The following is a 23,475-nucleotide window of genomic DNA, read 5'->3' as shown; positions in this document are numbered from 1 at the left end:
GGCCCGACTCCTGAAGTACGTCAAGCGTGACTCCGTGGAATGCATCCTCCAGCAGCGCCTCTTGTATCTTCATGAAAATCGTGTCAACTTGAGTGCCAGAGAGTTATTCTGGAGTCACCCATGACCTCTATGAGTCACTCCCGCTCCCGGCGTTAGAGGTTTGCATGGAAATAAATCAATACAAATTCTGAAGATCTTTCAGTGCACGCTTTCGTGTGGAATACAAAACGTGTATCGGGCGTCCTGGCAACGACACTGAAAGAGAAGCCGACGCCCAACCACTCAATTGGACTGTTTTTACAAGGTGACTTAAGGGTGAATTCTCCACTCACTGTAGTTTAACTAAAACCTCATGGTTACTATTCAAACTAAATCAAGTGTCACGGTATAGCAAAGCAGAGCCAAGCTCTTCAGAGCTGCTGATGAGTGTTCCGAATTGTGTAAGAAAGGTTTCGCCTTCCTAAAAACAAATAATTGATGTCAGAGCATGTGGCTTCCTTGAATCTGAGCACACCCTGATCGTTATCCCCCCCTGTATATTCATAAACATCCAGCAACACATCCTGATGTCAACAGACCAAAACTAAGAAGTCCAAATATAATATTTCAGGGGATTTTTCCTTCATTGCATCTGCATTTTCCAATAATGTGTGGGTCGTCATTTCCCCTGACGTGAACTTTCTGCCCGCTAAACTCTAGGCCTTGTTCGGAATGTGTGGCGGCTGGCTGGTTTGTTTTCTGCTGACCGTCTTCGACGTGCTGCCATCCAAGTCGGATAAGTACGGTTACTCAGCGAGGACCGACATTAATCTGGATGCTGTTGCCAACTCGCCCTGGTTCCACATTCCCTACCCAGGTAAATAACCATTAGCATCTTAGCTGATACCAGTCACTTGAGTTACTATACTTCATGTTATACGCTGTCGCGGCGGGCAGGGGAATGCCCGCGAGAGTCGCCGAGGCCGGCCAACTAGCCGCCCCCCCCATATATAAAAAAAATAACTCTCAACGGATTTACACGATTCACGAAAATACTTTCGACGGAAAAAACCACGGAAATCCGCGGAAAATTCTCATCCCTGCAATAAGAAGGACATATTTATTACGTGTGAAACGTTTCAATGAATTTGCACCGCCTGTGCTGTTGCGTCTGTTTTCTGTCCGAGATATTTCAAAGGCTCTTTTCAAACATGTCGGGGAGTTAGCCTTCCAATAGCACTGCCTCTCGCTGGAGTGCCTGGAGTGTGTAAGTGTAACGAACAAATATATGCCCTGACATAACATGTTATTGGAAGCCCTTGATGGGGAAGGATTATAGATGTAAACGCAGAAACACAAACTGTGCCTTACACCTCCACCTTACATACATGCCAGAACCAAATACAGTGATCCCTCGGCAATTCGCAGGTTTATACAATACAGTATCACGTTTGTTATTTTATCTACTGTAAAGGTACAATACAATTACAGAACAGTGTGGAAATGTTTTTTAAAGGATTAAGAAAGGTTAATGGTTCGCCATGCATGATGTCCCCCCCCGGGTTAGTGCAAGTTGGTAATTCTGAGGGTTGGACACTTAGAATTTTTTGCCAAGGTAAAGTGTACTTCTAATTGACTTACAATACACCCTTGCTGTCTAGCGGCCACTATGTGTTGAAAATTTTAATCCATTGGTATTTAAATTTCTAAATAATTCATATACTGTTTTTATTTGCGATTTATCGCGGGTGGGTTTGGAACGCATCTCCTGCGAAAAACGAGGTATGGTCGAAATTTTTAAGTGCAATGTCTCAAATGGATGTCAAATATTCTGTAATTCTTCAGCCTTTGTGGATTTTGGCCCAAGAATGTCAGATATATTTTATTAAGGCATCTGGAAATGGTTTTAATTTTTTGTTGTGGAGGGTGGGGCATATCATATCAGAACTGTTTTTCCCGGGATATAAATAAAGCTTAAAGTCTGGCATAGCTACACATGGTAAACAAGGTGAACAATGATCAGAATTCATTTATTGTGTATGGGATTCACTGTCGAAGCAGAGTTACGACTGGATTTTCCAACCACGAGTTTCATGTTCACAGATGGATTGAGGTTTGTCGATACAAGTTGCAGCAAAGTCATTGTTTGATGCGTTTAGAATAGAAAATCACTTCAACTTACAAATTCAGATTGCCCAAAATGATATCACCCAGCAGTAGACAACTTTTAAAATTTTAGGACCACCAAGTCTAGTTTGTTGGTTGAGTAAACATTTGATCAGTCCGTAGTGACAAAGCAAGCGGTTGACAAAATCCAGAACCAGTCCACAAGGTCATGCATCAGGAACTTATTCAGTTTTGAGAATGATGCAGGCAATCCGGGAATTGTTGGATCAGATCAGCGGGTAGGAGTTAAAACAATCGGACAATCGGTTAAATGCGCTACAAGAAAATTGGCGTCGTTCTTGCCATGTGACGTGAAGATGATTCGAGGAATGTTCTCATTCATCCAGATGTTTGTATAAAGCATCAAATGCTGTTGTCTTGTCATCGCCGGGCCACTTTTATGAGGCAGATGTTGTTTACTACCCAGCTTTGTGAATCTTCATTGTGGCTTCTTGCCACTGGCAAGTACTTGCGTCTAGGATGTGACTATTTATTACTCAGCAAGAAAGCAACCCAGCCAGGAGGCGGTCGCGTGTATCGGAGATCTGCACCGGATACTCGCGGTTAAGGGATCTGTTGAGAAATTTTCCTCGGGATTCACGGTACCACATTTTTGTCAAGGACTCCATGATTTCACACAGCTGGCCCTTTCATCTGAACGTAATCCGATTTTACGCGGGCAAAAAACCACAACAAATCATACGAAAGTTACTAAAACTTTTTACCCACAAAGAATTTTTGTGCCAGGATACATTTGATTTCTTAACATATCAAATAAAGTCAAACTGCAAGTAAATTATCGTTTTAAATAACCGCATATAAAACATATTAGCAGATGTTTAACCCTCATGTTAGTCCCCAAGTTAGTTCCCCTACTCTGAATGAAATGTGATTTTCAGTGGCACACACCCTTCATTTTCCTGAACAATCAATCCTTAAATCGTCTGTTGGCAGGTCAATGGGGCTTGCCCACTGTCAGCGTGTCATCAGTGCTGGGCATGATGGCAGGCGTTTTGGCATCCACCATGGAGTCCATTGGTGACTACTACGCTTGCGCCCGGTTGTCGGGCGCGCCGCCGCCACCGACCCACGCCATCAACCGCGGCATCGCCATTGAAGGCATCGGTTGCATCCTGGCTGGTCTGTGGGGGACGGGCAATGGGACTACCTCCTATAGCCAGAACATCGCTGCACTTGGCATCACCAAGGTACATTGAACCTGGCAATGAAGTACATTAAATGCACTGGCATTTGCGTTCATATATATATTTACAGTTTCGATTATTATACTATTTAAATTTTAATCTTGTTCATATTTACAGTTAAAATTTATACGGTAATCTTTTTTGTTTGACTTTATCAAAGGATCTTAACGTGTATGCAACTTCTTATCACTTTAAACACTTGCGGCTGCTGCTCCTCTCCAATTTCTCCTTGGAAGAACAAGCGTTCCTATCGATGCCTTTTCCTGTCAACCATTCAAGCTTGAGTGTTGAGAGTTTTGTAAGGGACACACCAGTCGTTTGTTTGTCTACAGTGGAAGGATCACGAGGGTTGCAGGAAGCAGCCTCAATCGTCGGCTCATCAGCGCTAATAGGCGTCTGTGTAATATCAGATTTGTGACGGCGTGACATCGGAGATGCTGCCTTGGGTGATGATACCCTAACCCTGACCCTTGTTTGAAAGTCGAACACTGGCTTGAAATTTAACTTTAAAACCCTTCTTTGAAATCAGGTTTTTCGTTTGATTCACAACCCAAACCCAGATTTTGAATTCTAATTTGCAAGCCTTACCCTGATTTAAACGCCCCATTTTATAGCCTGACTTTTTTTTAAAACCCTCACACAGGGTTTAAACACTCAATTGATACCCTACGTACCAGCCTGGAGACCCTAACCCAAGTTTAAAACCCCAAATTGAAGCCTGCTTGAAAAGGGCCCCACGTTACCAATGCAAACTGTGGTGATTGTGAGGTGTCGTAAATTGCAACAAGCATGGCCATTAAATGTCGTTAAAGTTCAGTTCATGAGGTATTAAGTTTAATGAGAGGCTTAACTTCAAAATAATGAGCACAAATACAATGTTTTGTGAAACTCATAAAACCCGATATATTGAACCATGCATGCATCTATTTGACGAAATAAAAGCACATGTTCTGAACCCTTAAAAACAATTCCAACAAATAGCAGAGCAGGCAACTTATCTTTCATCGATTTTTCGATTGACAGATGACGTACCCCGCGTCTAAGGCCAACTTCTATCATTCAAATACGAAAGCAGTATCTGTCAACGTACAGAAAAAAAGCCTATGGCAGCACATTTAAGGTGTTCATTACTTTTCGAACGTCTTCTTTATATGACAGCCGTGTTGAAAGGGAACTCCTTAACACTCAGGCAAAAACTTCCTCTCCAAGAGCTCATGTTGCTCCTCTCCGCGTTCTCATTGGTAAAAAAATTCCTGGAAGAGGCATTTAGTGCCAATTCAATCAAGTAAAGTGATGAAAGCTTTGAGAAACACGCGGTGTTACTAAATGTATCAGTGAGGATAAAAGAGGTTAGCTTCAGGTTGTCCGTGGTTCGGGTTAGTTCCGAAATAAGATTGGTTCGGAATTCGGGGGGTAAGTTTGGGTTGAAGGGTGAAGGGTACAATTAGGTTTAGGATGTAGAGGACTGGGGTTTATCAGGGCTACTTTTGGTTGGGGTTGGGTTATGGATGGATTTGGTTACTGTTGATTAGGGTCAAATGTTTGAGGGTTATAGTTAGGTGTTTGGGGGTAAGGGTTGTTTTGAATTAGAAGATAAGAGGCTTGGGTGGAGGTATGATTGGTATGGGTTAGGTGGTGGATTTGGAGCCTGAGAAGTTTAGAGTCGGTTTTGGTTGCTGTTGGTTAGGGCCAAGTGTAGGAGGATCATGGTTAGTTGTTGGGGTTGTTAGGATTAAGTCATAGAGAATTGGAGCTGATTAGGGTTAGAGAGGTCGGAGGTCGGGACGTCCGGGCAAGTTAGGGTTTGGGGCCTACTTTTGGTGAGATGTGAGGGTATTAGGTTTAAGCGGTTGGGTTTGAGTGGTTTAGGATCAAGGGTTGGGTTGATTGTTAGGCATTCGGTTAGAGTTGATCATCAAAACATGCAGTGCATATGATCAAGTGCCAATTTGAGTCTTTGACGATGACAGGAAATTCAGTTCTAATCCAAGATAGCTGTGGTCAAAGCCTCATGGTAATAATTTCCAAATTTCGACTGAACCTCTTCAAACTTGGAGTCAGGCCATGAACACAATTGATTTTGGCCAGATTGCAAATGTCCGAGAATGCTCCATGAAATGCAAATAAATAAACATGCAGTGTAGATTTGATGCACTTGACAAGTCTGCTGTCGGAATCCAAGTCCGCAGCACACCGGCCAAGACCAACTTAATGGAAATTCTCCAAAGGCTTTGTACTTTTTGATTGCTTTACTGCCTACGATGAAAGACTGTATCCACCCCCCCGCACCCCCACATGTATCCTAGGTTGGCAGCAGACTGGTGCTCCAGACGACTGGAATTCTTATGATTGTCCTGGGAATCTTTGGGAAGTTTGGAGCCGTCTTTATTACCATCCCGGATCCGGTTATCGGGGGCATGTTTCTGATTATGTTTGGAATGATCGCCGCCGTTGGGATTTCCAACCTGCAGGTAAGACAGACTAACATACATATTCTAAACGCTTTGGGTCATTTTAATATTAGTGGTATACCACATGATGATTTTCTTCAAGTGAACTGAAGTTGACTTTCAAAGCTGAATACTAAATTACTCTTTTTTTTTTTTATAAGCAGTGTTGAGTCATAAGAATTTTTATTTTGGTTGATATTAGACTGATATCACTATCGGATCAGGGCGCCCCATATGAGTAATCAATCTAGAAACTGAATTTGACATGTTTTTCTAGCAGTGCTGGGACTCGGAGCATTCTTTAGGAGTGGATGAGTGAAATTAGGAATTAGGTGTACGCCGCTGCAGCTGTGTAAATGGTCGGCAACGCCCCACTGTCACATCTCAACATTTCAGGAAGAAAAACACAATCAAAAACACGAGACCTGAGTTTGACCAGAAAGGAAAATACCAAAATCCGAGAAAAAGCCAGACGGAAACAGTTGAGAAGGATTAAAGACATTTCCATTCTTTTCAGTGGGGAAAACTCGATTGAGTTCGGTGTGTACGCTTTGTCACGGAACGGACTAAACGTGTAAATCAAATTATCCCCGAAAATAAGTGCATTTTAAAATGATTTTCATATTGTCATCCTGTGTCTAAAGAAATATTTGGCAACAAGTAATGTTTTTCAGTTCTGATCAATTTTGACTAAACACAGAAGTCTTATCAGCTTCTCCAAATACAGATGGCAAACAGGCCACATTTTGTTCGTTGAGAGAGGAGGAGGAGCAACGTCGTCCCTTAGTGTGGTTCCCAGTCACATAATATGACCTTTCTCCGGTGCTCGACCTCGAAAGACACATTTGCACAGACGTGGCCCACGTCAACAACCCCGTTGCATTCACTTCAAGGGGGAAAACAAATTATTTGCAGGCATTTGAGAAGAAATTATTTGCAGGCATTTAACAGTAGGCAATAAATACCGCGCCCTCGCCACATCATGTGGAAATTATTTGGAGCAGGAAAAAAGAAAAGAAAAACAAGCTCATGAAAGAGAGACAAGTGACTTAAAGAGAATGCACTCAACCATTTGGATGTTTTCATGCCTCACAGCAGTATTTGCCATTGGTGTCCTGGTTCCCAGAATTCTTAGCAGCGGGGAAGCGGCTTGCTGAGGAGTTCTACCCAGAAAAACAAACACAAAACTCGAGAATTCTTTTCCACGTTGTCGGAGCGCGGTCTATACCCACAGCGGAATTATGACGGATGTATGGAACTGTGTTGCAAAACGTGCTCGCTTGACGTGCTGGTGTTGAAAGTGATACGTGCTTCAAGCAGACAGGAACAGTTGGAGGGTAAAAAGAAGGACAGGAATGTGGAGAATGACTAACGAGTATTTGGAATATAATGAAAATATATTTTTCTGCGAAAAACAGATCGCATTTTAGTTTCAAATTGAGTTGTCACAGCTGCCCCAAAAAAACACATCTTATTTTTTTGTTGAGACATAATTTTTGGGTCATGTCTTTCAAACGGCAGAAGATTACAGTGGGCCTTTTGGTCGGAAAAATTGTTTCTCAAAGAAGTAGAAGAGATATTGGCCAGATGGGCAAAGAAACGATATTGCAAAATATTTAAAAAAAAAAAAAAATCCTTGAAAAAACTTTATCGGAGCAGGGCTGGCTGATGAAATATATTAAATATGATATAATAAATATTTTCTTGATTTTTTTTTCCTTAAAAAAGAAATACAACTTTATCCGAGTAGGCAGATTGATGAAACGCAAACATGGAAAACTATATTCGCCAAATTCAAGAACTCGACTCATACTGGGTGAACATACAATAAATGAATACAGAATTGCATTTTTTCTCAATCTATGCCAACATTCCAGACTATATCACTCAGGACGTTAAATGGATTTCAGCTGAGGCGTATTAAAAAAAAAAAAAGACATAATAGTTTGCATCTGTCAATAAAATTGGTACACTATAGTTCCTCTCTTTTTATGTCTTCAGTATGTGGACCTTAACTCATCTCGTAACCTGCTCATCCTTGGCTTCTCCACGTTCAGCGGTCTGGTGTTGCCCACATGGTTTCACTCCAACCCGGGAATCATCGACACAGGTAACGCCGGTGGCATATTTCTTTCAGCAATACTTTTTAAAACAGCAGGGCTATTGTGAAGCGGCATCATTTCGGGCTGGTTTTTATCAACACGTGGAACTAGCAAAATATAAGCAGTTCAAAATAGTCTTCAGACTTCTTCTGGAAGGCCACAAGTAGATGTCAGATGAAGAACAACCGAACTGTTAATCGGAGGCACTTTCAATGGTGGCATTAACGTTAGCTGTGACTGGTTAATTTGAAACACAACCCGAGACCAGTGAGGAGAGGGTGTGCGCACTTGTGCAACGACATTTTGTTTTCCTTTGCCCTTTGAAAAAGATTTTCCTACACAATAGAGTTGTACAGTTTGCAGCCCACGTTAATGGTGGAAAAAGTTTGGAAATGATTTATGTTGCTCTAACTTTTACGTACGACAAAAATCTGGCTTTGAGACAGAGGTGTATGGACGTTAGCTATCTTGCGATGGTTTAGTGTGTTTGAAAGAATACAGAAACACTGCGTAGAACTTGAAAGGCTACACAGGGGCCTCTTAAGAAACAGCTGGACTTTATACATTGGCATGATTCGAACACTATCGGCTGAAAGATGAAACCAACGCTCACGTGGGAATGAGCAGGCAAGGTTAGACTTTTGGGGTTTCGGTCCAAGTTTTTTCAGCAGGTGCCGTTTTTTGTTTGTGTACGCCAGCTGAGAGAAATCGGCCGCACGCTAAACTAGCAGTCGCCGGTGAGTGGCGAGAAAGCGGACCCCTCATGTGCGCTGATGCATGTTTGCGTTCCAAACACGTAGTATCCCTCAGACAAGTCAACTCTTGTGAGTGCTTGGTACGCACCCAAAAAAAAAGTGGTGCATGCGCCAAGTAAATTCTTGAGTTAATCAAGTTTAGGTTTTATTGCTTTTTTTTTTTAGTTCATTTTAATTACTTTTCAGAGTGGGGTTGTTCCAGTTTTGTATTAATATTTGTATTATTTTGAGGTTTTTTTTTCTTGTGTACTTTTTATGCGATAAAAACCTCAAAATATTTTGAAAACAATCATCCGTAAATTAAGTCCACAGACTTTGATGTACACCAAAGTGCAGTACTTCATAACGCTTCTAAAGTTACATGCATCACAACGCTAACGTTTCAAATAAAGATAGGTTGGGCTCTGCATCCATCCCTTTTTTTTTGCCAGGTTGCCAACTTCTTAAGTGGAATTCCTGTTGAGAAGTATTAAACCCGGTTGGACAGTATGCTATTTATAATATCCCTACCGTATTTTCTGGACTATAAGGCGCACTGGACTATAAGGCGCACCTTCAATGAATGGCCCATTTTAAAACTTTGTCCTTATGTAAGGCGCTATAAGGCGCACCATTAATGCATCATGTCAGATTTTTAATCCAAATCAAATCATTCTCCATTTTATCTTTTTTATTTCAACTTCAGATGCAACAAATTACTTTAGAATCAAAAAATGATCCATAGTCTTTTTGATTCATGATTCATAGTCTTCAGCGGGCCACTTATGACACAATGCTTTGGGCCAGTTTAAATTTAGGAATTTGGTCAATATATAAGGCGCACCGGACTATAAGGCGCACTGTCAGCTTTTGAGAAAATTTTAGGTTTTTAGATGCGCCTTATAGTCCGGAGAATACCGTATATATGCTATTGAAATGATAACATTCCGAATACAAAACAAATGAACACCAAAAAGGTCGCGCACAGCATGTGGTGACCAGTGGTCATGATTCAAATTGCTGTGAGCAGCATTTCTTGTGTGTTGTGTGTTGGTGAATGGGCGTCTGGGCAGGATGGCTGAGGTAGTGCCAGTGCCAGTTCTTAATCTCCCACAAAACCCCAGAGGCCTTCCCAAATCCCACGGGGCCCAGATGGCAATGGCTTCTCGCTCACCTTTTGAGTCCCCTGGCCCAGATTTGAAGAGCCTAATTGCCTTAGCGTCTGCTTGTTTGTTTGGGCTGAAGTGAGGATTTTGTGGGGTAATGGATGTTTGTAACTCGCATTGTCAGCTCTGAAACGAGCGGCTCAGCCTCTCGGGCACTGAGTCAACATCCCTGATGTCCGGTTTAAGGTTCATGGACTAGTCAGCTATTGGCACAGAAATGTGTCTTACAGCATACTAGTGTGCTAAATTGTTGTCCATGGGCCTTCAAGTGGATATCAAGGCTAGCCAATAAAATACTCTCCAGGCTATAGGCGGTGCTGCGAGCCAATTATTATCCTCCTCGTTGCCCGTAGATGTTAGCGAATGATCTTGTCAAGTGGATGATTGCCCGGAACCTGCCTGTCTTAATCACAGGTGTCGTTAGCTGCAGGGCAGGCTTGGATATTTTAGACAAGTTTCTTCTTGAGCAATACCTTCAACATAACCACTGTGACGCTTACGGACTAATGGATAACAGCACCTGTTCTCTTCAAGTGCTTTGAGCTCGACTTTCTAGTTCAATTTCTAACGTGAATTTTTGCTCCCATCATGGCTGACACGCTCAACACTTGTCCACGGATGTATACGAACGAGCTTGGTGTCATCGCCTCAACGTGTCGTCTTTCGATCTGACACCAAGCTCACCTTTGGAGAGGCATGACAAACGTGAACGTGGAGACACTTTTCTTGATGACTGAGATTTGTAACCAAAGAGTGACGCCGCTACCAGAGATGAAAGGGGAGGGGTGCTGACATGATAAGATGATCGTGGTATCTTCTGAGGAAAGTGCTAATCCGCGGTGGGACCGGTCTGCCGCTCTCAGGTCTAGGCCGCTTAGCTCCCCCAATCCTCTTGGCGCTACCGGCTCCCCCAGCTGTAATCTGTCCCGCTCAGATAAGCAACGCTTGCCGGAGGAGAACTCCCTGGCTTGCTTCCTCACCCAAACCCTCGCCCCAAGCACCCGCCAGACATGTTGTGACGAGGTCCTGAACTTTTGACCTGCGTGGCCGACCTGAAATGACTTTGCATGGCAGATTAACACTCTAGTTCACGTTGGATTGCAGTGAATTATGCTTTAGGTGAGCTAATTTGCCGATGAATTTCAATTTTGAATATACAAAACCATTCAAAAACACTTGTGTCTTCTTTGCTCTTACTACTGCTATTTTTCCCAAAATAGCAATCACCAGTGGGGGAAGCAAAATCGAGAACACGAAGGGTTTTTGTTATCGTGCCCTTGGGGGCTTTTGTGTCTTAGAACCCGTTTATTACAGGAAAGATGTTTTTCCTAATAATCATAGTCCTATTCTACCCGAGCGGAAGAACCAATCAGCCCCACTTCACCCTGACCTCTGAGCCCTCCATGGATGTCCGTCCGTGATTTACACCGGTCACATTCCATCTTTGCACGTGTCAACAAAAACCCAAAAACGTATGTGCCTTGTATTTGGAAGGAATCAAAGAGCTAGACCAGATCATCGTGGTGCTCTTCACGACACACATGTTCATCGGAGGCTTCTTTGGTTTCATCCTGGACAACACCATTCCAGGTAAGAGTCCCAACAGCGACATACCGAAATGTTCATAAATAGCAAATGTTTTTTAAGGAATGCCAGTGATGTTCAATTTGTTCAGTGAGTCCAAGTTCCTTCCTAATTGTATGGAAGTCGATTTTTTTTCTCCATACAAAATACCTTTATGAGTCTTGTTTTATAGTTTGAGGTGTTGCATAAGCTAAAACTATGTCACTATTCTGCATGTTTGATTCCACAAAAATCTTCTTTTCTCTGCTTCTTAGTCAGAAACCCGTGTTAACCTGTTCTATCGCCGACTGTTGAAAAACATTTTCTCATCCCCCCCCAAAAAAATCCTCAATTAACCTGTCTGCAATGTTGCACTTCCTCCCTTAGGGAGCGCCGAGGAGCGAGGTCTCCGCAAGTGGCAGCACGCGGAAACCAATGAAAGTCAAGCCACGTGCGACCAGTCATGCTACGACATTCCCTTCTGCAACGTCATTTGGCAGCGCTTCCGCGTCTTCCGTTACGTGCCCTTCCTACCGTCATTCAAGAGAGGTCAACGGGGAACGCCGGACGCCTTGCCGTGACGGTCTCCTTTTTCCTCGGCGCAATTTACACTTCAACACGAGCACATACAGTGCAACAAAATGGACGTTATTACGTTTCAGTGATAGCAAACAGAGACAGTAAGCGGCGTATTTCCGAAAATAGGGGCTAAAAGTTTGCGTTTTGTTTTTAACTCAACTGCAAGGGGAGGGAGGCGTCTGGTCGGTCACCGATACCATACAAAAATTAATAATAATAATAATTAAAAAGGACAATTTAGGAGAAAGACAACGAAACAATGTGGGGAGCCTAATACTTGCCAAAGACGGCACTACAGGTGGTCTCCGAAACTTATCACGTAGCCGTTTCTAACGGCGAATTTATCTGAGATTGTGTCTCAAGTGTTGCTGTTTTGGTTAGCAACAAGTTCTTTTCAATGTCTTGCTTTGAACTGAAAGTTTTATACTTACTGTCATTTGCTTTTTGAATGGGAAGTATGTACAGTGCATCACTTTGATGCCAGGTTTGTGGCATCAGTCAAAAAAACTTAAAAGTGGTAAAAAATACTTGGGGCTGCAATTACTGCCAGAGGTGAACTAACAAAGTATTTTGCAAAGGCTGTGAATACTTACTGAATAACATGTGATTTCAGTTTAGGGTTTTTTTTTCTTACTTTTTTCAGTTTTTCTTTATGGGGTGTTGTGTGTAGAATTTTGAGCTGTAAATGATTTCCACATTCACCGTAGGCCACCATTTGAGGAAGTACGGTAAATTGAAGACCGTTTTCAAGAGTGTTTCTATTTTTTACAGAAAAACATATAGATAATATAATGGTTGTTTTAGAAGTGATTGCTTTATACTAACAAAATATCAGCCAATCCACATGATGGATTTGGTAGCAAAATAAAATTTAAAAAAATCTTATTTCTGTATAGATTCGGATTCATATTCTTTTCCATTTTCTGCACTGATATTAAATGTACTAAACTGTGTCAATAAATAACTTTGAAAAGATGTTGTCATCCTTTCACAATAAAATGACCAGATCACCTTGAAAGCCCAATTTGATACTTTTATGCTGGCTTTGAAAAAAGACCACTTCCTTGAAGCTCTAAACCCGTTTCGAACTCCAAATTTGAAACCGTAACCTCTGTTTCAAAACCCTAATTAAGACTTGAATCCTTGATACCTCGCCAGATCCGGAATATGACATTATGCCACCAGGGGGAGCCCTGTTGAAACTTGTGCGTAACTTTGAACGTCTTGACTCCTTTTGGATTAGCTCTGACATTCCTTGGCTCAATCGCTGAATAAGCAGCTCATTCAAAACCGTAACGTTACTTAGACAAGATGCAGGAGGCGATGTGAGCAATAACTTGAGGATGACACATTGTGGTTGTTAGCTTAAAGTCTGGCTATGGCAGTTTTCATGCATTCACACGTTTCTTAAACCCTTCAAGATGTTGCGGGTCCCTCAACATGTCAAGTGCAAAGAGCCTTCAGGGATTAAAACGGGGGAAAAAAAGAAGAGGATGAAAACATTTGCAATAATTTGTGTCGAGTCGTGTTATTCATCCTTCACTGCTGTACCATGACATCACGCGTTCTCATTCAGTTTGGGGTAAGAGGCAGCATGGCGGTCGAGTCTGGCACGTGCCTCGCAGTTTGGAGGCTTTGAATCTGTTTGAGCTTGGGTGAGCTTTCTGAAAAACATGCTTGCGGTCTTCATAATCATACTAGGGGTGTAACAAACACAAATATCGGTGTTTTGGGTGGATTGGAAACTGGATTGGACTTGCCGTTTTTCTCGGCGTAGACTATCTTGGGCGGTGCCTGATTGGACAATTAAGATGTTCGTGTTCGTGGTCTTTCTGCATGATGGATGCAGTAAGCCATTTTCACCATGCACAGCGAAGCATTCAGCCCTTACTCTGAAGCTAACCCTTAATTTAGACCTGGATTATCTGTAGTCTTTCTTCAAAACAGATTTGACTCAAGACTAGAGACTATTTTAATCCACATCTAAGCAAGATATTTCAATTAATCCTGGATTAAAATCTGAATTAAATTGGGCTCTTCCCTGTATAGGAAACTGGCCGTATAAGAATGGTAAAATAATATACGCACAACTACAAATTATACTATATATAGTTATTATTGAATAAAGTCCATTAATTATTTTACTTTGATTATTAAACGAATACACACAAATAGTGAACTCTACGTGACCTTCCGCTACAGTACAAATTAGCGTGATGGTCTTTAAACCCACTTAACGAAAATCACTTTTCCTACTACTACGACTGTCGTGTGTGTTGTGTGTGTGCACTTTTGTGATCGAGTACTCGCAACGCTTGAAAGGAGATTAAACTAATCGGGCCCAAATTGTGCAGGCAGATGCTAGCGCATCTTTAAGGTAAGAAGCAGACGACCCTGTCCCATCCGGCCCGGTTTAAAATGTTAGTCATTATTTTGTATTAACAATAAATCCAGACAATGAGATGAGAGCTTTTTTTTTTTTTTTTTTTACTCATTGGTTTGTAACGTCTTACTCGAAAGCTTCCGTCAAGTGGCTCTCACTTCTTTTCGACGTTTGTAAGACAGCTCACAATGTCAACATGTGACCCGTAAAACATTACGTTTTGACGACATCCACGCGGGTTGATGTCGGAACAGATCGTTTTTCCAGGTTGCGTTATATAATATCGAACAATGTCGTCACTAATTGAACAGATGGGGAGGCTAAGCATTGTTGTGAAAAACATTTTACAGCAGTAATATGAATAATTTTATATATACTGTCTACAGTACTTATTTTATATGAATTATTTTATTAAATCATTGATTCATGAAGTCAACTCGGAATCACCACAAAAAAAAGTTGACTTGCATTTCTGATTAAAAGATTTTATAACAGTGTTGACCTGCTTATAATTCAAACATTATACAAATAATTCCATTATATATGATGAAATAGAAAATGAGATTTTAATACAATAATTATGTCAATAATCAATTTCAATATGCATTCAAACATCAAATGCCAGTACAACTGATGTGGCGGTTTTAAAAATAGTCAAATATGGCCCCTGAAGCACAAGTTTTTTTTCCTTTGAGGAATGTGACGGTTGGCCAGTTCGGCATTTATGAAGGAGTCGCGATGGATGCCCTTTAACTAATCCATTGCTATGCTTCCACAAGGAACCTTTTAATGTGGCTCCACAGTGTCTGTTGTGCGTCACATTCCAATTAAGATTCATTCAGAGTAGTCACTGTAAGGTCATTGGCTCAACTCGCGCTTGCTGTGCAGCACCAGTGGCACGTAGAAAGTTATTAACTGTTGAACACAATTTTTTTCCCATTTCTTGTTTTTACATTCTTAAAGTCCATTGACGGATCCTCCGATTAAAACTCTAACTTATTTATCGTCATGATGTTGACAGATGGTGCATTTTTGTTTGTGGGTTACTGATCTCACAGTAGTGGGCATGGATCCTCCAGGCTATTTGCCCTGGACCATCCAATCATATTGATAGATGTGACAAATGTTAGCTTGAAATTTTATGGTGGTGTGATGCGCAGTATGGTTTAGCGGTACGTCAATTCGGGGTGATCTCCCACGGGATGCCATTCACTGCCAAAGGGGGTTTCACACAGGGCACCATTCAAGAAAGGACAGATGCTAACTATAATAAAACACGAGGACATTAATCCAATAATCCAATAATAGGAGGGTTAAATATTTTTCCCTCAGCTGCGAAATTGTTCAGAAAATGATTAAATTTAACGTTTTAATGTACATGTGCATTTTTGTCAAATGTAATCACCAACATTAAAGACAAAGGGTTTTTGATTAGCTAGGCTAGTTTGTCGACTTGCTTTTGCTGTACTGTTAGCGGGGTCGTTAGCATTAGCATTGGTCTTTTTCAGGTGGTGGTGTTGCGTTTTTGATCAATTTGAACAGTTACTGGCTGTTTGAACGCTATTTTACTTCGATAAGAAGTGACGCTTGAAAGGGCAAAAAGGAAAGCACAGAGCTAATCCTTAAATACTAATAATTCAAGCGTTTGCGAGATGACACTAGCATAAACACAATTGTGTAATCTAAAGAAATTATGTGGAGGGTGTGATATAATTATAATTATATTATTATAGTAAACGCCTCAAACCATGAATACCAACGTGTTAACGTGTGCTAGCACGTCCATGCAAACACTGCGCACATACCAATTTCTATGCGTAAGCTCCGTTCAACTCAGTGTAAGCAACATTTAATTGCCAAAGCAAGATCATGTTGGTGTGCGGTCATTCCACAATGACTACGCGATTCGATTCAACGGTTGCAGTGATCGCATATTCAGATTTTTAAGAACCCGACTAAGACCCTTGGGTGACTCCTTTTCTAACCCGGTCATAGAAATGCCTATCAGAAAACCGCCAAATGAGTGTGTCCTGCACATGCTCCATTCAAAAGGAATCTTGGGGCTTTGGAATACAGGAAGTACTTGTCGACCGGCGTCTGGCACACAAATTCCACTTAATTTCCAACTTCTATTTATCCGAGACTTATTTACTTGAAAAGTTGCCGCTATCACTGCAAACCATGCTAGTCATTTTGAAGAAGCGAGCTCCTAATTGGACTGCAAGTCGCAGCACAACGCGCTGTAATGATGGCAACAACACACCAGGTGATCTTCTCACCGCCTGCTGTTTAAGCTGATTAGCATTAGTGCTAAAGCTGCGAGGTGGGGTTGGACAGGGGTGGGTCGTCTGCTGTACCGGCAGAGGTCGTGAACTCTTCCTGTCAAATCCCTTTAAATGTAGAGGCCACCCGGGTTAAGTACAAGCATCTTTTTACGCCTTCTTGCTCTCGGCCTGTTGAGTCAGCAACAAAGTGACTAGCGTGCTAGCATAGTAGCATCTCCAACGATCCTAAATCAGGTGTCATTCAAGTCATTCTTATTTAGCTTATTGAGCTTTTGCGGAAAAATGGATACATTTAATAGTCTGGGTGTGTGTGACGTGAAAAAGTCACTTGCAACAAGAGCAAGGTAGGTGATTAGCCAACTTTCTATGTTCCCCGAGATGAACTTCGTGGTTCTGAGCTGGGTGGCAGCCAACTAGGGATGATGATTTTAAGTCTTCAACGATGATTAGGGTTCTTAGAAGACTGAGATGTGGTCGCACAACAATGTTGCGTGCAGGGCCCGACACACACCCCCCCAAACTGGTTTCCAGCCAATCGCAGGGCACACGTAAATCTCGCTATGTATTATGTGCTGACAATGTCTAGGGGCGATCATTGTTCCCACAAACTTTAGTGTGTGGTCACAATTTTGTGTGCCTTTCATGTTTACATTCCAGGGAGTGACAATTATCTTACAAAAGTGAGGTTTGTGAGGAAAGGAACTGATCCGACCGAACGAAGAGGGAAAAAAATTCCATTTAAGGGAAAATTTACTAAAATACTGTGATGGGGTATACACACTTTTCACTTTTAAGTGCATCAACGTTTATTTCCTGGGGACTATTATTAGTTATTTGGTTTGCCCAATTTGCAGGGTTTAAGAGTAATGTCTTTTTCTATGATTAGAATTCCAGTAGACATTGCTCTCAGAAGTCTACAGGATTCAACAAGTTCAATGGTAATAAACTACTTACAATGTTTAGGGTCCACTAATTGAAGGAACGCAGTTAATGCTTACTTGGAATTTACTGTCTACATCATGAACAATGTTTGTCTTCATGCAACTATGAAGGGTATCTGGCTGGATCTAAACCAAAAGTTTCGTGTCCATGCTGGTGGCAAGAATCTTCGAACCCGGACCATGAGAAGCTTTTTCTGCATTATATACTCGAGCAACCTGATCCAGCACAAATCCTGGAAATGATTCATGTTTTGCTTTTAGTGGTATGCTTTGTGTTGGTTTTGGAAGAATCCCACGATTAAAAACAAAGCTGAGATAACAAAACATCAAAAGAGATGCTTGATAAATAGAGATTTTTGGAAATCCTAACTGGAGACAAAGACATTTGATTGCTTGAAGCATATGTAAACTATCCTCATCAGGGACCAGCTAGCTCCATATACAGGCTACTTGAATCTAAAAAAATAAATAAATTGATAAATATGACCACATGGAAGAGTTTACTGAAACAGTCGATAAAGAAAGCAAGTTTGAGCTAAATACACACAATCACATCAAATCATCTTCAATTTTATTCCATAGTCATTACGAACAAGCACAGCATCATTTGTGGGCTGACAAGATAATAGCAAGCTGATACAACTGATGTTTATTTTAAACACAAACATCAGAAAGACGACAATATAATCAGCGTTCTGTGACTTGCCAAATTGGAATTATTACGAGGGAACATGATGTGCAGCAACACTAAACGATGATGACTTTTAGCCCTGCCGCCACATTAGCGTTAAGCATGCCAATTATCCTGTTGGAATGAAAGCAGCAGTAAAACAAACATGAAGGAGCCGGTCCAAGAGCCACCGATCCCTTCCTCCCCCCCTCCCTCACTTGCTGTCTTTTCTCATTTTACTGAACCTAAATTAAACATTTTTATTTGTTAACATCAAAAAAATAATTTTTAGATTAGCCTATGATGCAATTTTAATTTCAAGTGTCCCAGCTCACTTGGGGACCTTCCTGGAAGAACTGAACAAAGTGGCTGGAAAAGGAAGTCGGGGTTTCCCTGCTTAGGCTGCTATATCATCTTAAACTTGAATGATTATTTTTATAATGACCTCCCAACTAGCTAACGACACTGCAGTGCTTGACATGGTGGACCACAGTCGTCTTCAAAGTCCCAATCTGCCTTACTGTCATATGGTATTCAACAGGGTTCAACTCTAGGGCCTCTGCTGTTTTCAATGTATTTATTGCTTTGCAGATGGCTGTCAAATTCAAGTTCCATTGAGAGAGAGAGAGAGAAAAAAAGACCCTCTCTTTCTTTTGTCATGGCTGGAGGAAATCTAACCGTTAACAGCAATGAACGTCTTTGATTTACATGAAAAGAAAACTCAGCGTTGGTTGTTTTAAAAGTGCTCTATATATAATGTTGAGTTGATTCATCATGCTAAAATGTTTTTGTAACCATCAAAGACATTCTGGAGCGTTTAATAATCCTAATGTATGTATTTTTGTAAACATCGGAACATTTTGAGCCTAAAGACCGCGATGTCCATGTTTTTGCTCAAATCTACGGCAATAGTTCAACATGTTTTTGTTAACAGCAAAGACAATTTCGCCTCCAATGACCCTAATGTATATTTGTTGTTGTTGTTTTCTTGGTGTTTCTAAGCGCAATTGTGTGTTCAATGAACCAAAACATTCATTTTGTCCGCCCAAGAATCAAACCTGGAATCCCCCCCGTTTTCAGCTGCATTCCCATCAACTCTGCTGGTCATAAGAACCTCATAAAACAGAACTCATGAGTCTATAGCTAATAAAAACAAGAAGGGCCTGCACACAATCAATGAATCAATCCTCGCTCCGAACCTAAGTGCAACAAATTGCCAAGTAACTCACAAACATAATCGCATTAGACTCGGTAAGCTCGGCATGAAAGGTTACGTGTGATGGGCTGATTGATATACAACAACAACCGTATTGTCTTGTTTGCTGTTTACTCGAACAAATAGTGCTGCTGCTTTCAAACACCTGATCGTCATCACATCGCAGAGCATGACTCACTTGCCAACGTTATTCCAAAGTTGTGAATCATCTATCCAATATTGCTGGTTGGTTATTTTTGGTGCTAAAAGAACATTCCACTCAACTAGTTTCTTCATGACTGCCAAAGTAATGGGCTCACAAAAACACATTTCATATTGGGGCGTGATTGGGTTTGTTATTACATCTTGTCTCTCAGCCTCCCGGATAGGTTTCTTCCTTTGATACGCTACAAATGTTTTAAAAATGGTAATATTGTCCAAATGCCAAGATTAATAATAATGCAATAATATTGTGGGGGAAAGATCAAAGGGAAAAAAAATGTGAGTTGTTTGTAGAATAAAAAGGGCAGTAAATTTGAAAAGGAATCTTAATGTTAAGTCATAATTTTACAACAAAGCCACGCGAGATATTCACATACACACCAATACGTACACCGGATGCCCATGAGTATTCTTAGTCGGCTAATCGTGTTGTTGACAAGTGCGCTGTAATCTGGGATGATTTTAGATTACACTCGTGAGGCCATCAAAGCGTTACGTACATTAAAGTCCTCTCCACGTTCCTTATGCGGGACAAACTTGACTTACGGCCGAGACTTGTAGAGAATCGGCAAGAATGATGGCGTAGATCGTTACAACGTGAGAAATTGTGAAGCCACCACAAGTCAGGATCTACTACTGGAACCCTAAATGACATTTAAAAACTTTATCGGGTATTATTAAAAAAAACATCAGTCCACTGCAACGCGACACGTTTAATACGAAGAATCTCGAGCAAATTCAGTTGAAGCACATTCAGAATTTTAGCGGGAGTTTACCACAGCATTTTTATTTCGCCAGACAAAGTAGAGATGTTGGCCAGTCAGTGGTCATGAGATGATGATCATCACATGACATGATTTGAAAATCAAAATGCCCAGTGTTACAACAGAACAGCTATTGCATCACATTTTGAACAGCCGGCTTCAGTTGTTAGTACAAATAATTTTTATATGAATAATTACAGAAATACTACAATCGCTTCACTCAGTCAGACTCAGTCATAGTTCACTATTTACCGGGAGCTACATTCTCATTATCATGAGTTGTGAAATTCCGCAAGGCTTACACACACACACAAGTTTCTGTGATGTGACCATTGTGAGTGAGTCGTTTTCACAAATAGTGGCTTGCACATGTGATAATGACAAAGTTCTGCTCAGAGGGCTATTTTTTTTTTTTCGAATCTGGGGAAAATTAAGACAAACGCCTGATTATACATGTAGCCGTGTTTCTTTCCACCGTTTAAAGTAAAGCGGAATTAAAATGTGGGTTTCGTGCTCGTAGATTACGTAACAATTTAACACCTTGGAAGTAAACATTATAAGGCTTTCGAATGGCAGCAGGATGTGACTGATCAGTCCAGAATAATGTAATTCAGCCAAGTGGGCATGTAATGGAACGAGCCAACCACAAGACAGACCTCGCGGAATTCAAGTTACAAGAGTGGTTTTATGGCAAGTCATCAAACTCGGGGCCCTGCTGGGACGAGACACACCGAAAAACTCCAAATCCAATCCTCATAACTAAGCGTCACGCATATGTCTGCTATACATGATTTAAATTTGGCAGCCATCGTACAAAATCTCAAACATGAGGTTACCTTTGTCACCAAAACTGCTTTTTCTTAAACCTGACTGACATCTTTCATTGCATTTTCAGAATCCTAATATTAATCAAGATCGAAATAGATGGAAAAAAACCATCTGACTTCCCAGCAAAAAAAAAAAAAAAAAAAAACATATATATGATACAATGGGGCTCACTGTTAAGGGTCACGAGACCAAAAAAAAGTGGATATTGTAGCCCACATAAATCCCGTGGTGCCCCAGAAAAAGAACTACCGCTGTTAGCTGAAAGTGTTTCGACTGTGCCGGAAGACAGTCATGAGTGTGTTAATAACAATTTAAAAAGGAAAAAACAACCAAAAAAAAAAAACAGTTAAGGTCACAGAAGAATGTTTGTCGTCACATGTCTGCCATCTCAGACAGAATTTCCTTCCAATCGTGGAATTTCACAAGGCCGTCCCTTGTAGTCCGCCAATGGATTCCAATACTTCGTCATATCCACTACGCCTAAAGCTTTCATCTTCCCCCAAAGAATAATTTAAAAATCAACATTTGACAGCTGATGAAGATCATTTGCTTGTTTCCTGAATGGAAATTTTTTTCCAGTTTGTGGTGGAAATCATCATCGTAGCCAAACTCGAGACTGCACACAGTTTCGTAAGAACAATGACAAAAACAAATGTGGCCTTTTGTAAAGCTCACGAGTTTGTATTAAAAGAAAACGGGGTGTTCAATGACGCTAACATACTACGTGTTTTTACAATCACTAAAAATGATTATTCCTGAATGAAGCTAACCTATGTTTTGTAAATGATGAGGAACAAATTAGTCTTAGGGTAGCTAACGTGTGTATATTTGGCTGCTCAGACTGAGAAATTTAAAAAAAAATAATAAAAGCAAAGTTGCCATTAAATTTAGCAACCAGACATTAAAATCTTTTTTGAAGTCCGTATTCTTTGCACACATCAATTTGGCCATAAAGAATGTTACTTACCGTGCTGTTGAGAGAACACATCAGCAATTGTAACTTTTTTAAAGGGTGCCAAGTGTTTAAAAAAAATAAAATTTTATTTAACCTTATTTCAAATAAATTCATTATGTTTATATTATTATGCCCCACCCCCAAAATAAAATTAAGACCATTCAATAAAATTAGAAATGAAAAAACCTTGTTCCTAGTTTGATTTTGGAATTGTTTTGTTTGATCTCATTTTAGATTGAATTGAAAATGTCTTACCTTTGAAATTGCTTACCTTTACTTGTAGATGAGGTCAGTTGCTTTCCTGCGAGTCATATTTTTAGCTTCAAGTTCTTTCATCATTCCTACACCACTTGTAGGTTTTGACTCTTTTTTTTTAGTCTTTTTAATGGGGAAAATGTTTTTCTTTTTCTATAGACAACACAAATTGGCACACATCATTGGCAAGCTGGAAACAATTTTAATCGAAACTTTTCGACTAAAAAGATTGAAATCTCCCCGGAAGCATTATATTCATCCATTAGTCAGCCATACAGTTTGATGAGTTCAAAATTTGGTCTGACAAAATCAAGCGTAGAAGAAAGAATAGCAGCAACATGAGACTGTGTGCTCCCATACGCCTCCTTTGGTGTGGCTGCCACAACCACATTAAAAGGAGGCTGCCTACCGTAGTTTGGAGGCAGAATTCTGTCAGGCTGTCCTTCAAATTTTTATGGCTGGTTTTACGCACGTACACAAAATGAAAGACAAAAACTAGACACTTGCCAATATTCTATTGCAGTACAGTCATTTTACCAATAGAAGGTGGTGTTGTACTAAGCTACTGTAATTCAGCTTCTAATGAATGACTGCACAAGACGTTTTGGGAAGGCTTCCTGCCGGTAGCTGCACTTCCCATCCCGCATGTATTTGAACAGGAAATATTGATTTTCAACAAATTCACATCATTTAAAGTAAATCACAGCCTACCTTCGCCTGTTGTCCACCCAGATACTTTTCATCACGCTGTGAGGAAAATGAGTACAATTAAAACATCAGTGTTACTGCAATATTAGTATTGACATTTATTTGTGTGGTTTGTACTACTAGGCACACTGAATAACATATTAACTAGTCCAACTGTCCAACTTATCGTCCTTTGGTCTGCTGGACAGTACTAAATATTGAACACGCAATTAGCGCTAGCTAGCATGTCTACATGATGCTAACTGTTACGGTCTTATTACTCTATGAAAGATTTGACGAAGTGAACATATAAATGACAGTTCATGGATTGTTTTTAAGATATATA

At 40.7% G+C, this 23,475-nt stretch overlaps 1 protein-coding gene and 1 long non-coding RNA gene across 7 annotated transcripts in view; one reads left to right on the top strand and one right to left on the bottom strand.

Moving 5' to 3' along the window:
• Positions 1–12,917, top strand: part of LOC148396988 (solute carrier family 23 member 1) — a 31,272-nt gene extending 18,355 nt beyond the window's left edge. For both annotated transcript variants that reach the window (XM_088378490.1, XM_088378489.1), the window contains exons 7-12: positions 700–856; positions 3,100–3,353; positions 5,657–5,821; positions 7,802–7,910; positions 11,297–11,392; positions 11,753–12,917. In XM_088378490.1, coding sequence (XP_088234616.1) covers positions 700–856; positions 3,100–3,353; positions 5,657–5,821; positions 7,802–7,910; positions 11,297–11,392; positions 11,753–11,946 — 975 coding nt within the window. In that variant the 3' untranslated portion in view covers positions 11,947–12,917. The remainder of the gene's footprint in view (positions 1–699; positions 857–3,099; positions 3,354–5,656; positions 5,822–7,801; positions 7,911–11,296; positions 11,393–11,752) is intronic.
• Positions 1–23,475, bottom strand: part of LOC148396987 (uncharacterized) — a 64,119-nt gene that overhangs the window by 38,239 nt on the left and 2,405 nt on the right. For all 5 annotated transcript variants that reach the window (XR_015859030.1, XR_015859031.1, XR_015859034.1 and 2 more), the window contains exons 2-3: positions 23,154–23,189; positions 22,459–22,595 (exon numbers count right to left, since the gene is read on the bottom strand). This is a non-coding gene — a long non-coding RNA (uncharacterized LOC148396987). The remainder of the gene's footprint in view (positions 1–22,458; positions 22,596–23,153; positions 23,190–23,475) is intronic.

Source organism: Syngnathus floridae, chromosome 6 (assembly GCF_059516105.1).
Source record: "Syngnathus floridae isolate MCC-2025c chromosome 6, RoL_Sflo_1.0, whole genome shotgun sequence".
In the NCBI taxonomy this organism is placed as follows: domain Eukaryota; kingdom Metazoa; phylum Chordata; class Actinopteri; order Syngnathiformes; family Syngnathidae; genus Syngnathus; species Syngnathus floridae.
Note: the sequence above shows the minus strand (reverse complement) of the source record. Positions and strands in the feature narration are given on the sequence as shown.